Source organism: Callorhinus ursinus, unplaced genomic scaffold (genome assembly GCF_003265705.2).
Source record: "Callorhinus ursinus isolate GAN/ISIS: 27379988/994484 unplaced genomic scaffold, GSC_fseal_2.0 scaffold4, whole genome shotgun sequence".
NCBI lineage: Eukaryota > Metazoa > Chordata > Mammalia > Carnivora > Otariidae > Callorhinus > Callorhinus ursinus.
Window position 1 is genome coordinate 2,014,202 of NW_027397066.1, and position 16,237 is coordinate 2,030,438.

Here is a 16,237-nt window from a genome sequence, read left to right on the forward strand (position 1 = left end):
GGGGAAGACAATTGAGTCAGATTTGAACCTGTTGACCTTGAGGTGCTCTGGGACCTCTGCATAGTGGATATAAGTCTAGAACCATGATCCCAGTTGAGATGGAGGGGGTGGGTAGAGGAGCGTTATCTATTCGGCAGACTACTGTCAAATCCGTACCTCTAGCCAGGCCTTCTCTCCTGAGCTCCTCCAGATGGCTTTCCCTCATAGTGCTTCACTCACCGTGCTTAAGGCAGGGCTCATCACTTCCTAGAACATGGCTTTCCTCCCGATTTCTCTATTCTTTCCAATAGCCCTGAAGTCTTTTAGTCACTGGCCAAAACTGTGATGTTTCTCTTGGACATAATTTAATAAAATTTCAGCTCCTCAGAATGCTTAAAATTGAAGGTTCTAATTTCTCTTGAGTTTTGTTTGAAGGGGCTTATTTAAAAAGATCTTTCTAAAATATTATCTTTTAAAATTTTTATTTTACTTTATTAAAAATTTTCTTTTTTTTTTAAAGATTTTATTTATTTATTTGAGAGAGAGAGAATGAGAGATAGAGAGCGTGAGCGGGAAGAGGGTCAGAGGGAGAAGCTGACTCCCTGCTGAGCAGGGAGCCCGATGTGGGACTCGATCCTGGGACTCCAGGATCATGACCTGAGCCAAAGGCAGTCGCTCAACCAACTGAGCCACCCAGACGCCCCTAAAAATTTTCTTTTATTTGAATATAGTTGACACACAATGTTGCATTAGTTTCAGGTGTACAATATAGTGATTCACTTATCTCTATACTTTATGCCATGCTTCCTGCAGCGTAGCCGCCATCTGCTAAAATATCATCTAATAGCTTTTTCCACGGTTCTTGTCTTGCTTCCACATCTTTCCAGGGCTTAGCCCCTCACCCCCATCAGGTCTCTGCCTAAGTGTGACCCTTTTGAGAGGCCTCCTCTAATCTCACCTTAGCCCTAGTAGCACCCTTCATCTTCGCCTTGCTTGATTTTGTTGTATACCATTTAGTACTGTATAATTGGCTATTTTTTTTAATCACTTATCATTACCTCCTTGTTAAAAAAATCTCTCTCCCTCACTAGAATGGAGGGGAGGGATGTTGTCCTTTTTACCATTGTATTTTTCCTGTCCTTTGCAGGCATTTGCTCCATGGTAGGGATGCAACCATGTATGATATGTCATGGTAGGTCCAATTCACAAATTTGGAAGCTTAGGCTCAGCAGAGTTAGTTATAGAAGATCAGGGTCACATGGTTTCTAAATGATAAAGCCAGTGACTGATTGCATCACTTGGGATTTTTTATACTTGTCAAGCTGCCTTCTAGATAAGACAAATTATTATAAGCTTGTATTTTCACTCACCATAGGTACCAAACTACTCAAACAGAATATATTGGTGGAAATAGTTGTTATAGTTGGATATTTCTGATCATTAAAAAAAATACTTTTTTTCCCCAAATTTAGGAAGCTATGGCAAAAAAAGTGGTCGTAGTAAAAAATGGAGGGAAATGCTGAAGCTGCCCCCTGTCAGCCAGTGCAGCGAGCTTAGACATTCCATTGGTGAGTAAGCAGTGCCAGCCTGGAGATCATGTCTGGCATTGTACCATTTGTTAGATGCTATTCTTTTAAGAAGTAATATGTGCTCATTGTTCTATATAGAACAGAAGAGTAATATAGTAAAAGTTCCTCTCCCCTTGACCCAACTAATCATCTCTAGATGATTAGTTTTCTAATCAAGTCACAGTGTTTTCTAGGTTCATCCACGCTGTAGCATGAATCAGTACTTAATTCCTTTTTCTTGGCAAATGACATTTCATTGTATGGATATATCACTTCTTACTTATCCATTCATCAGTAGATCGATGAGTTGTTTAAATTTTTTTGTCTCTTATGAATAATGCTGCCTAAGTGTGGTAGGGGCGCCTGGGTGGCTCAGTCCTTAAGCGTCTGCCTTTGGCTCAGGTCGTGAGCCCAGGGTCCTGGGATCGAACCCCGCATCGGGCTCCCTGCTCAGCAGGAAGCCTGCTTCTCCCTCTCCCACTCCCCCCTGCTTGTGTTCCTGCTCTCACTATCTCTCTCTCTGTCAAATGAATAAATAAATAATAAAATCTTTTTAAAAAGCCCCAAATGAATAATGCTGCTAGAAACATTCATATACAAGTGTTTTCTTTGTGGTAGAGTAAACATAAAAATTACCATTTTAACCATTTTTAAAAGATTTTATTTATTTGAGAGAGCAAGCGTGCACACGTGGCAGGGAGGGGCAAAGGGAGAGGGAGACAAGCAGACTCCGTGCAGAGTATGGAGTTGACGTGGGGCTTGATCTCGTGACCCTGAAATCATGACCTGAGCTGAAACCAAGAGTCAGATGCTTAACCAACTGATTGACCATTTTTAAATATTTTAACAATTTATAAATATAAAGTTCAGTGGCATTGATTTGATTATTGTATGTACATACTACATTTTGTGTATCCATTCATCTGTTGAATGGGTTGTTTCTACCATTTGGCTATTGTGGATAACGTTGCTAGGAACATTGGTGTACAAATGTTTGAGTCCCTGCTTTCAATTCTTTTGTGTATGTACCCAGAATTAGAATTGCTGGATAATATGATAATTCTATGTTTAACTTTGTAAGGCACTGCCAGACTGTTTTCCAATGTGGCTATACCATTTTGTGTTCCCACCAACAATATATGAGGATTCCAGTTTCTTCATGTCCTCCCTGATACTTTTTATTTTCTGTTTTGTTTTTATTATAGCAATCTGAGTGAGTGTGAAGTGGTATTTCACTGTGTGTGTGGGTTTTTTTTTTTTTAAGTTTTCTTTATTTAAGTAATCTCTACACCCTGCATGGGGCTTGAACTCACAGCCCCGAGGTCAAGAGTCATATGATCCTCTGACTGAGCCAGCCAGGCATCCCTATCTCATTGTGTTTTGATCTGTGCTTCCCAAAAATGACTAATGATGTTGAATATCTTTTCATGTACTTATTGGCCATTTGTATATCTTCTTTGGAGAAATAATCTGTTCAAATCCTTTGCCCATTTTTTTTTTTTTTAAGTAGGCTCTGCGCCCAGCGTGGGGAGCCCAGTGTGGGGCTTGAACTCACGACTCTGAGATCTCTCTGAGTTGGATGCTTGCTTAACTGACTGAGACACCCAGGCACCCCCTTTGCCCATTTTTTAATTGGATTGTTTATCTTTTCATTGTTGAAATGTAAGTGTTCTTTATATTTCTAGTTACTAGACTCTTATCAGATATTTGATTTTCAAATATATTCTCCCATTCTTTGTTTTCCTTTACTTTCTTGATGATGTTCTTTGAGGAACACAAGTTTTTATTTTGATGAAGTCCAATTGATCTATTTTTTTCTTTTATTGCTGTGCTTTTGGTGTCATAGCCAAGAAACCACTACTTAATCCAAAGTCACATAGATTTACACCTATACTTTCTGCTAAGAGTTTTATAGTTTTAGCTCTCACATTTAGGTGTTTGATCCAGTTGGAATTAATTTTTATGTATGGCATGAGGTAGGGATCCAGTTTCAGTCTCTTGCATTGGATATCCTGTTGTTCCAGAACCATTCATTGAAATGACGATTTTTTCACCATTGAATTGTCTTACTGCCTTTATTTTTTTAAAAATTTTGTTGTTATGTTAGCCACCATACAATACATCATTAGTTTTTTTTTAAAGATTTTATTTATTTATTTATTTTGAGAGAGAGAGAATGAGAGAGAAAGAGCATGAGAGGGGGGAGGGTCAGAGGGAGAAGCAGACTCCCCGCTGAGCAGGGAGCCTAATGTGGGACTCGATCCGGGGACTCCAGGATCATGACCTGAGCCGAAGGCAGTCGCTTAACCAACTGAGCCACCCAGGCGCCCACATCATTAGTTTTTGATGTGGTGATCCACGATCCATTGTTTTCGTATAACACCCAGTGCTCCTTGCAGTACGTGCCCTCCTTAATACCCATCACTGGGCTAACCAATCCCCCTTCTTCCCCCCTCCCCTCTAAAACCCTGTTTGTTTCTCAGAGTCCTCTTAGTGCCTTTATAAATCACCTGACTATAAAGGTGAGGGTTTATTTCTACACACTTGTGAGGATTCACATATTTGTATTTAGGACCCACCCAGATAATCCAGGACAGTCTTCCATCTCAAGATCCTTGAGTTAATCATATTTGCAAAGGCTCTTTTTTTAAAATAAGGTCATATTTATAGGGTTTAGGACCTGATACATTGGGAGGGCCATTATTCAGCCTGCTACAGACAGTAACTCTAGGCTTCACTTTTTTAGGAACTGGCAAACTGTTTTCCAAAGCAGCTGCATATTTTATATTCCCACCAGCAATACATGAGAGTTTCAGGCTCTCCACATCCTTGCCAACACTTATTTTCATTATAGCCATCCTAGTGAGTGTGATTTGCATTTCACTCGTGACTAATGATGTCGAGCATCTTTTTATTGATTATTGGCCATGCTTCTTTGAGCCAGTTGATATTTGATCCATAGTGTTAATAGTATTTTCTGCATATAGCACTGAGTGATTAGTATGGAGGTTGATTCCGTTATTTGACATTTGCATTGTAATTAAGATATTATAAACTTTACTTTGGGACTTTATGCTGTTGAATATATTCATAGGGTTATAGAAACATTCTCATGTCTACTTGCATATTAATTACCTCAGTATGCTTCTGATTCTTTGGGGGTAGGTTTTAGTGCATAGAATGAAGTAAATTACACTAAATGTCCCATTAGTTAACTTTTTCTCCCCAGTTCATGCTCTTTTTGAAAAATTAGTTTATTTTCGTTGAGAGATGTAATTTACTTATAACACCGTGTAAGTTTAAGGTATACAACAGTATCAGTTAACTTTTAAATGTCATCGTTTTTTCACTTCCGTGTACCCAGCGCTGGGCATGGCACTACCAATACAGTGGCTAAGAAACAGATGTGACCTCTGCCCTCTTGGCAGAGATAGTTATAAAATAAAGAATTGCAGAAATAAACGTAATTACAAATTGCAGTAAGCCCTTTGAAGGAAGAGGTACAGACTGTTTGGTAAGTACAGGACCCCAAAGTGGGTCGGAGCCTGGCAATTTCCAGGGACATGAAAAAGGCCAGTGTTCCTGGAGCGGAGACAAAGGGGGACAGTGGCACTGGATGAGAGGAAGGGAGGGAGGTGGGGCTCGTGGTCCTGGTAAGGGCATTTGTCTTAGTTGAAAGTCGACGCTGTCAGATTTTCAGCAGAGGGATGACCTAAGTGGATGCACGTTTCTGAAGGGCATCTCGGGCCTCAGTGTGAGGACTGTGACTGAGAGTTTGGAGAAGGGGAGCCGGGAGGCCAAAGGAGACACTGTTGATATTGTGCGGGCAAGAGTGATGGAAATTCAGTGTCGGCTGGAGGCCATGGAACCGAATGACTTTGTGAGATCTTTAAGAAGTGGAATCTGGCTGGGGCGCCTGGGTGGCTCAGTTGGTTAAGTGACTGCCTTCGGCTCAGGTCATGATCCCAGGGTCCTGGGATCGAGCCTCGCATCCGGCTCCCTGCTCCGCGGGAAGCCTGCTTCTCCCTCTCCCGCTCCCCCTGCTTGTGTTCCCTCTCTCGCTGTCTCTCTCTCTCTCTGTCTGTCAAATAAATAAATAAATAAATCTTAAAAAAAAAAAAAAAGAAGAGTCTGGGCTGTAGGTGCAATCTGAGAGATATCTGTGTGTCCCTGGCATTTAGGAGTCACATGACTGGGAGTGGATAAGCTCTCCCTAGAGACAGGAGGACGGGAAAGGGCCCTCACATCCTGACATCCTGGTGTGGCTCAGGCAAAACAGACCAAGGAGGAGCAGCCAGATGGGTCTGTGTGCAGTCTGGAGAGCGGACGGTCCAGAGAACCGAGGCCTAGGATGGCTCCAGGCAGGTGGGCGTGTTGAAGAAAGGTTGAGCGGCTGCTGGATGTGTCCCCAAGGTCAGGATCTTTGTTTCCATCTCTAGAATAGTGCTCAGCCAGTTTTGTTAAATGAATGAATAAATTGGTGACCGTAGCTAGAGTTGCTTCAGGGCAGATGTACAAGCAGACTTCCTCACGGAGTAAAAGAACGTTTCCACTCAGATACCCTCTACTTGGTATGCAGCTCTTTATTTTATTAGTTTACATATGCATTTGATTTAGTGTGGTAGTAAGCATATTTTGGGTTTTCTAATTTTTGTCCTTTGGTGGTTCTAAATTTGTGGGTGCTGGAGAATCCATGAGCTATGAAACTTTGAGTTAGTGTCCTTTCTAAAGGAGGATCACTTTGAAAATAAGAGAGAGAGCTTCTGATAAATGGCTCATCCTTGCCTCTGAATTTGGTGCATTTAGAAACACCAGTCTCTTGATTAGCTGGTTCCCTTTCCAGCACGGCCCATCAGGAGAGTGCCTGTCAGGAGTGGACTTGGACTCTGGTGCACTGAGTGTTCCAGCCCCAGGGGGCTTCTCTGCTGGTTCTCCCTGTCCACTGTGGTCAGGCTCTTCCCTCCCTGGGGCCCGAATGCCCTGTGCGGTGTGGCCTCTCTCTCTTCCGCCATTTCTGCTCACTCAGGGCTGGAACAGTAGGTGGTTCACTGTGTAGTCTCTGAGGGGTCAAAAGAAGAAGCTGGGTCTTCTGGTTCCTGTAGGACCAGGGCCTCTGAGGGGAATACAGAAGGAGGCTGTCTGTTGTTTCTGAGATGTATTTTGTGACACATTTCTGTGGTATATGGTATTTAATTTTAGTAATATGTGAAATCTAATGCATGGAAAAGTGAAATCATTAATAGAATTGTGAGCCAGATAAGGTAAAAAGTAATAGATTTAAAGCTTTTGTGATTATTTAAGTGTCAGGTTTTTAAAGATTGATTTTAGAGAAACATTTTTTTTTAATTCCCTGTATATTACTTCATATAGGTTCTTTTTTTTATATATTTTTTTCTTCATATAGGTTCTGTGATGTTGCTGTCATTGCTCTAAGATTCTGTTAATGTCATCAGGGTGAAAATTTTATTTTATTTTAGTTTTTTTAAAGATTATTTATTTATTTATTTGACAGAGAGAGACACAGCGAGAGAGGGAATGCAAGCAGGGGGAGTGGGAGAGGGAGAAGCAGGGAGAAGCAGGCTTCCCGCCGAGCAGGGAGCCCGATGCGGGGCTCGATCCCAGGACCCCGGAATCATGACCGGAGCCGAAGGCAGACGCCCAACGACTGAGCCACCCAGGCGCCCCAGGGTGAAAATTTTAAATTGCTGTAGGATGGAGGAGATTGTATGCGTGATGAAATATTTTGAAATAATTAAAGGACTTTCCTGAGTAAATCATCACCTATGTTCCCACCACGCAAATATAAGTGGAAGATTTTAGAATTAAGGTCTTTTTGAACCACGCATCATTTTTGCTACTGTACCTGAGCCAATCTAAAAAAACTGGCCTGGGTAAAATGAGAGGCCTTCCTGTGAGGTGCCCGTAGCAGTGCTGTCCAGTCTGGGTGTGCCCATTGTCTCCCATCACACTGGAGGACTCCTGTCCCCAGCACCAGACTCCCGCTGATCGGCCTTCTCAGCAGGTGGTGTGCTGAGACCCTTCGTTTCCCTCACTGATCTGGCGCTGTGGGCGCAGGGCCGCGGTCTCATTTTCCAGAGGACTGTGAGGTGCAGGCCACGTGACCTGGTCTTGTCTCAGACCTCCTCATGCTCTTTGATTTTACCCTGCTTCCTTCTGGAAAAACCCAAGGGGCTCTTATCCTGTGTTTATGTTTTTACAGATCTTTCAGAAAATGTGGCTTACATCATGTGATCATTTACTCAAGAGATTTTATAGTTATGATAGAAATTTACATAGTATCTGAACTTTAGGATATAGACTTAAAATGTGTGAATAATCTTATGTTCTTCCTCCTTGCACCTAAATTCAGACTTGTAGCTTCCTTTACAAGTAGAGACTCAGATCTAGCAGCTAAGAGTTCTGGATAAAATTAAGGCATATCCAGAAATAAATCTGGAAAGCTTGAATGGAATCATCTCTAACAAGCAAGTGTTTTTTAGTATCTGAGGATGATATAAATATAAAATGCAAAACAAACTGAAATATATCCACAGCTACCCCCCCCACACCCAATAAACTTAAACTTCAGACATTTGGCTTTGCCAAATAAGCCAGGTTAATTTGGAGTGCACTGTTTTCTCCCTGGTCAGGCTGTTCCCTCCTGACCCCCTGCCGTGGCGTCCACCCCAGCTCTCCCAGGCTGTGGAGCAATTCTGCAACCCTCGGTGTCTCAAAGGGGTCTCCTACCCCACATATGTAATTCTGGCTATCGGCTTTGCAGCCCCTTCCTCTGCTCAGGGGACCCAACCGGCCCCTCCCTTCTGTTTTCTACCAGCGAATGATCTTGATTTCCTCAGTGCTGCCTACACAATACAGATCTTGTTGCCCACAGTACAAGCCCGAGTCTGGGACTGTTCCGCTCACAGGTTATCATCTCCATGAGGGGCGCTGCCTTCTACCTGTTTACCCCATCAGCTTCCTCATTGTCCCCTCAGCAGAGGATGGGTTCCTTGAGAATAGGGCTCCTCTGGTTTCTGTCGTAATGTCTTCAGTAATGTCCTCACTGTTCGGCGGGAGACTTGACAGAATCTGAATGAATTGTGTTCTGAAATTCTTTTGTCACCAGAGAATTGGCCTCTTCCTTCCCACGGTGCCGCCTTTTTCCGGGCCAGCTGCTCTTCCTGCTGGCTGGTCCCCTGGCCCCGGCCTCTACTGCCCCACTTCACCTCACTGCCCTGGGATCTGGGTGGCCCTCAGGAGCGAGCAGTTCCCAAAAGGTCTCTGCTTTCCTTAAGATGCTAAACCTACGATTGTGAAGAGTCAGTGAAATAATACACAGAAAGGACTCAAAATAGTACCTGGCACACGGTGACAGGTGAAGAAGCATGGCCACTAGTTATTATGCTCTGTTCCTCCTAAGGTAGAGGGAGTTCCTTGGTAGGTATCCAGGCTTCTGTGGAAATGTGATCCCAGTCTTGTTTTTTTCCCTCCAGTTTTGTAAAGCTTCGTTTGCCTCTACATTTTGCTTCCCTGAGTCCCCTTTTTCAGCCACTCTGACCTATTTGTTGGGTCAGTCACTTACCTTCTCTGTCTCTTGGTCCACAGACTCTTTTAAGAGTTAAAATATGGTACAGTAGTACATATTATAATTATATTCCATGTGATCTGGAAGCGAGCAAGTGTGGTTGGAGCCAATAAAAGGAAACTATTCTGCACCGATCACACTTTGCCAAGGACAGTATTCCCAATATCTTGATAAGGTTATTTATTTTTCTGTATTTCTTTGCTTCTTCTAGATTATACCCACTGTTTGTCCATTTTGGTTTCTATTTTCTTTCTTTCTTTTCTTTTTTTTTAATTTGACAGAGAGAGACACAGCGAGAGAGGGAACACAAGCAGGGGGAGTGGGAGAGGGAGAAGCAGGCTTCCCACGGAGCAGGGAGCCCGATGCGGGGCTCGATCCCAGGACCCCGGGATCATGACCTTAGCCGAAGGCAGACGCTCAACGACTGAGCCACCCAGGCGCCCCTCTATATTCTTTTTAAAATTTCTCTTGTTTTATTATGATAACTCCTCAAGTAATTTTTCTTCTTCTTCTTTTTTTTTTTTTAGTAATTTTTTTTTTTTAATATATAGGGTGAATGGAAGGTAAAGTTTCTGAGTTCTTAAATTTTGGAAAATGTCCCCTTTTTGACTTCTTGTTCGATAGTTACAGAATTGTATATTTCCACCTCCCTTGACCCCTGAACTTTGAAGACATTGGTGTCCTGGTTTCTGGCTTTGTTAATACAGCGTCTCTGATGCTTTAGGTGTTGTAGCTAATGTTTTGCTCTTTCTCAGAGGTTTCCTCCTTTCTCCTGACTGTTGGGAATGTCACCGGGATGCCTCGGGATGTGGGTCAGCCATCATTGGTTATGTTTAGCACTTTGCGGTGCCTCTAAATCTTAGGCCCTTAGCCAGTCATTCTGATCAGGACTTGGACATCCCCTGCCCCCCCCCCCAGCCCCCCACCCCCCTCACTGGGCTCTAGGCATGTGGGCGGGGCTCCCTTAGGAAGTCCAGCTCTTCTGTAGGGTTTCAGCTGAGGGTTCTTTAACAATCCAACCCAGCGGCTTTTTCTCTTCCAGGTAATCCTCAAATTTCGGACTCCTGTGGGTGCCTTGTATTCGTTTTCCATGTTGGGTTTCATTCTTTTTGTTGTGGCTTTGGCTTTTGTTTGAATTTTTGGTCATTTCTATAGGAATCTTGGAGAAAAAGTAGGCACACCTCCTTAGCTGGAAGTAGGAACATTCCTGAACCCTTGAATTTGGGAGGAAAGTGTTAAAAACTCTCAGTATTGTAAAAATGTCACTTTTTGACTGCCTGTGTCTTTTGTTTTTTAAATATAGTATCCCTCAAATAAAATGTGGTAGTAAAATTGGACAAAGTAGGTGGTAGAAATTTTGCGAAACTATTGTTTGTTGAAACAAGCGCCTGTGTACTGGCAACCAAAATATTTCTCTCCTTGCCTATAGTTTTCCATTTGCAAACTCAGCCACCTAAAGTAGGGTTGTTTAGATTCTTACAACTACTTGGCATGAATAAACCCTTTAATTGAGGAATTTATTATGGCTTGCTTACTTTTCATGAATTTTATTTAATTCTTTAGCTTTAGAGCCACTTTAGGAATACTTCAATATGATGTTCATTTCAGGTTCAGAGCCACTGGTAGAAGAGCAACTGATTTTCTTGCTGATGTTTAAGTTAACCTATTTTGAACATGACATTTTTGTTTTATATCCCTCGTGATATTTTGACTAAATATTAGTGCCTTGTTCTCAAAACATTATCAGTGTGTGTGGTAAGGTTAAGTTATATAACATATTACCCACTGAAAAGAAAAAAAATAAACCCAAGAGCAGTTTAAAAATAATTAAGCATATGTAATGTTTGTAACTTGTAAAAGTATAAAAAGATAGCAAAATGGAAAAGAGTTTTAAAAAAGGTGCTTGAGTACATTCCTGTGGTGTATTTCACATACGTGCAATTTGTGCCCAACACACTGGGGGTTAGGCCTGTGGAAGGATGGAGCCAGATCTCTTTTTTGCCCCCCTCTCCCTTTGCTGTGATCTTGACTGCTCAGTTCCCCAGGAATACCTCTCCCCTGCAGAATTCCTTTTGGAGGAGGGGGGCAGGGACATTTCCAGGTATGCTTCACACACCTTTATTTATCAGTTCTTCCAGGTCCTTTGGCTCTATCCAGATACTATAAATATTCATGATGACCCAGTCTACATTAGTAAACAATCAAGTCATTTAAAAAAAGAAACAACCCATAAATACTATTTTTGGCTTTTACTTTATCAGGTGAAAACAGCAGTTCAGAAAACACTTTCTGAATTGTAACAATCATATTGGTTTATTTCTTATCCCCTTTCTTCATCCAGAAAAGGATTATAGCAGTCTTTGTGACAAGCAGCCAATAGGAAGACTTCTCTTCAGGGAATTCTGTGATACACAACATGATCTAAAAGGATGCATTGAATTCCTGGATGCAGTGGTAAGCAATTTATCTCAGTGTTGAACTACCTCGTCTTGTGCTTTTGAAAATTAACAGACTGGATCTAAAAACTTAGGTCTTTCTAAGTTAAGCAGACCTTGGCAATAATGGTAAGAGTGGATAAACTAGTTTCTTGGTGTCATGCTACCTTGGCATGGAAATCCCTATATAATACTTCCCCTTATCTGCGGTCTTGCTTTCCGTGGTTTCAGTTACCTGCGGTCAGCTGGAGTCCGGAAGCAGACGATCCTTCTTCCAACAAATGGTCAGTGCAGACATACTCAGAGATCCCGTGGGTCCAGGTCCACACCTGTCAATGAAGCGAATATTGTGATGAATCAAGTCAAATGAATTTTTTTGTTTCCCATTGCATATAAAAGTTATGTCTACACTATACTGTAATCTATTAACTGTACAACATTAATCTAAAAAAAAAACCAATGTTCCCTCCTTAATTAAAAAATACTCTGTTGCTGGAAAATGCTACCCATACTCAGACCTTTCCGTGAGGCATCATCTTTTTTGCTGGTGGAGGGTCCTGCCTGGATGTTGATGGCTGCTGGCTGGTCAGGGTAGGGTGTGCCGAAGGTTGGGGTGTCTGTGGCGGTTTCTTAAAATAAGACAAGATAGAAGTTTGCAACCTTGATTGACTCTTCCTTTCACTTGAACACTTAAAGGTCATTACAGTTTTTTGTTTAAAGATTTTATTTATGAGACAGGGAGAGAGTGAGAGAGCATGAGCATGATGGGGGGAGGGGCAGAGGAAGAAGCAGACTCCGCGCTGAGCAGGGGGCCCGACGTGGGGCTCCATCCCAGGACCCTGGGACCACGACCTGAGCCGAAGGCAGGGGCTTCACTGACTGAGCCACCCAGGCGCCCCTAGAGGCCAACATGGGATTATTAATTGGCCTAATTTCAACATGGTGTCTTGATGAATTGGGAGGCCCTAGGAGAAGGGAAGAGAGGGGAAGGGCTGGTCAGTGGAGCAGTCAGAACACACAGAATATTTATTACTTAAGTTCACTGCCTTATATAATGCGGTTCAGGTAGCCCCCAAACCGTTACAAGTAACATAAAAAAAATCACTGATCACACATCACCAAAATGAACATAACAGTAATGAAAAGGTTTGAAATATTGGGAGAATTTCCAAATTATGACACAGAGACATGACATAAGCAAATGCTGTTGGAAAAATGGCACCAACAGACTTGTTGGCCACAGTGTTGTTACAGACCTTCAATTTGTAAAGAAATGCAGTGTCTGTGAAGTGCAACAAAGCAGAGCGCATAAAACGAGGTATGCCTGTATTCTTTCAGAAAAACATTTGAGGCTCTTGCCTATCCCCTGTGGAGCTCCCCAGCCCTTTCCTTCCTGGTGCCTTTACTAGAATAAGGCAAGGGTTTGAAAGGAGGTAATTTTTTTTTTTAAGCCAGAAACTCTGGTGTTGTGGGGCAGGCCTTGTCAGTTCCGGGAGTAGAATATAGATGTGGCTTAGTGTATTGGGTTATATTTGCCAAGCTGCTCTGTTTTAAAAATTTAGGGACCTACAATTCTTTATTTCAAAATGGCTAAACTGCGTTGTTAACATTTGTTCAGGTTTGGATCTTCTGATAGTGACACGAGACCTATTACTTGTTAGGTGACTGCCAGTTGACTTCAGTGACAGGTTCTGTTCTGTGTTTTGTTTTATTTTTGGCGGCAGCTGTGTGGGTTAATAAATAACACCTAATTATGCCATTTGCACAGTCCTCGCTGCTTTGACTGTCCTTGTGGTATATGATTGCAGGTTCTTGGAGCTTCGGGAGTGGAGAGACTACATTTTGTCTATTTCCCTCATGGCACCTGGCATGATTGTTTGCTCTTTTCTGCTTAGTGTTTGTTGACTGAATTAATGGCATCTTTGGCAATTAGTGTTCAGTGAGAGAAACAACCAATGGGAGAGATTTATTAAGAGGTTTGTTGCAAGGAATTGGCCTACACAATCATGAGGTCTGGTTAGGAGAGTCTTAAATCTATAGGACTGGAGGGAATCCTCCAAACACGGAGTGAAGCTGCTGCTGTCCTCAGGCAGAATTCCTTCAGGAAGCCTAAACTCTGGTTTTAATGCCTTTCAACTGATTGAATCAGACCCACCCAGATTCTCTAAAATAATCTCCTTTACTTAAAGTCAGCTGGTAAAGACTTTAATCACACCTACAAATACCAGCACAGCAATGACTAGTATTTGAACAACTACTGGACATTGTTCCTGCCAGGTTGGCACGTGGAAAGACCATCACAAAATCCGTTGATTGCATGCCATCCAGCATCCAGAACGTAGGCTGGAAGGTTCTCTAAGTCAGCTGGGTCTAGTTACTAGTCGGGTGAATTCAGTGCCTTTGAACACAGAACATGAAGCTGGCTCTGACCGGTCGTCAGCCCTGTCAGCCATGGCTCCTGTGCTGGGCCCACGGGAGGAGGCAGAATCAAGTATTCTGGAGGTCCGACTCCTGACCACAAGGACTTTATGTGTTCAGTACATGAACTTCCTTCAGTCTTGGTTTCCTCACCAATCTCTCCAAGCCCATCTGGCTGTTAGCTTTGCTGCTCTTCTCAGGCCCCAACCTGCAGGATCCAGTGGCTTCACTGAGCCCTCCTCGTGCCTGAGTCTCCAAGTCTGTTGACATTGTGGAATAGCCTCTGCTTGAAATACTCTTAGCCAGGCTTTTATGATCTCTCCTCGGGTTTTCTCTCTTTTCAGTTTCTTCCTTGTGTATCCTTTGTAGAGGTTTAGATACTGATCAAGTTCTGCCTTGACCCTTCCTCTGGGTTCTGGCCTACGTGGTGGTATCCTCTCTTACGGTCCCCCGCCTGACACCTGCGTAGGGACGTCTCCTGCTTTGGTGTCACCAACTCTGACTTCTCTGGGAGCTCTGCACTCAGATTTGCCACGTGCCTCTTCGACATTTCTTTAAAAATGATGTTGCCTAGAGCAATGCAAGCTGTTTATTTGATTCTATTTTATTTGGCCACACTGAAGGGCTGAAGGTGTAATATGACAGAGCACTGTGGAATGTGTTGCGCTGCTGCATTATTATTCACCCCTCAAAGAAAACTTTTTCCCCTTCATTGCCATTAGTTTTCCCAAAGAAGAGCTGCAGATACTGGATCAGTATCAAATCAGTTAGAGCTACTCTGTGGTTCTCAGGGTACCCAGCTGATTCTGTATGTCAGAGAATTCGAAACACTGTGAACTCAGTGAAGAAGCTCCACTACTATTTTTCTTTGTTCTCCCCTATACCGTCAGGCGGAATATGAAGTGGCTGCAGATGAGGACCGGAGAAACTGTGGACTGCAGATCTTAGACATGTTCTTCGGTGCCGAGGTGTGTTTTCTTCCTTAGATGCAAAGATTTATTAGTGCTTACTTAAATAATTAGAGGACATAGCCCTTCTTACTTAGCTGGATAACATATAACAAGTATGTTAAAATCTTTAATTTCCTATAGATATTCCTCTTATGCCTTTTCTTTTGAGTGGGTGAGGAAATTAACAAATCTCTTAGAAAATTAATTCAAAGAATTTAAAAGTTTCTGTGTTTCCTCAAACAGAATACAGCATTAGAGAATTTTATCTGTCTTGGACTGAAAATAACAGTTTTTTTCCTAACAGCTTTAATGGGTCTTGGGTTTTATGCTTTTTCATTAGTAGATTCTTACAGTTTAGTATGTCCCTGAAATTAGAGCCATAACCCGCTTCTCTTCACAGGACTTCCCTTTTGTAGGCTATTAGAAGTCCTAAACCCTGGGCAGGCCCCTGTGTTGTAGGGTTGGAGAACAGTAACAAGGATAGCTAACACTTAGTGAATACTGCTCTAGGCTGTGTACGTGTAATACAACATTCCTGTGAGGTGGGTACATTATTATGTCTATTGTCATATGGTAAGACTGAACATCAGAGTGGCTAAGTGGTTCACCAAAGGTTACACAGCTTGTTATGTGCGAGAGCTAGGAATCAAACGTGGAGAGACTGGGGTTGGAGAATAGTGTAGTGAGAATGAGTCCAAAATGTTCAGATTCTGAGCCCAGCTCACTGAAGATGGTAGGGCCATCAAGAAGGGGAAGCTAACTGGTGCAGAAGATAGAGTGCGGAGGCGGGGGGACGGGGCACGGGCAAGGCCAGTGGATTGGCAAGTGAGCACAAAGATACACACACAACCAGTGGTGGCAGAGGTGTGCTTCAGACCGGATAGGTTTTGACTCTTAAGCCTGTGCTTGCCTTGGCCTCCAGCATCAATACCATGGCTCCTAGATCATTCTTTTCCAACACAGCTGCTACAGCATCCACATATTTGTAGGTACCCCCAGTAATTGGGAAGATACCTATTTCCATTTTTTTTGAACTGAAATCACTGAATAGGTTTATATTTTTTATTTTTTTGACAACAGAAATAAACCTTTCTTACCTTAAAAATAATTTTGACGTTGACATTATTTTATGACTGTATTCACAATAATTAGTCAAAACATAAAACATTGTTTTAATTTTCCCCATGAGTTTTTTTTTAAGTTTTAATTTTAATCACCTGGTACTCATCACAACAAGTGCCCTTCTTAACCCCCATCACCTGTTTCATCCATCCCCCCACCACCTCCCTCTGGTTAGTGTGT

General features: G+C 42.5%; 1 protein-coding gene across 4 annotated transcripts in view; it reads left to right on the forward strand.

Annotated features, from left to right (window-relative positions):
* The first annotated feature begins 1,451 nt into the window (after positions 1-1,451).
* GRK4 (G protein-coupled receptor kinase 4) overlaps positions 1,452-16,237 on the forward strand; it is a 70,839-nt gene continuing 56,053 nt past the window's right edge. For 2 of the 4 annotated variants that reach the window (XM_073891346.1, XM_073891345.1), the window contains exons 1-3: positions 5,933-5,960; positions 11,474-11,586; positions 14,876-14,953. In XM_073891346.1, the coding sequence (XP_073747447.1) occupies positions 5,948-5,960; positions 11,474-11,586; positions 14,876-14,953 (204 nt within the window). In that variant the 5' untranslated portion in view covers positions 5,933-5,947. Of the gene's footprint in view, positions 1,548-5,739; positions 5,961-11,473; positions 11,587-14,875; positions 14,954-16,237 lie in introns of those variants that run through there. The other 2 variants (XM_073891347.1, XM_073891344.1) reach the window with 2 other exon arrangements.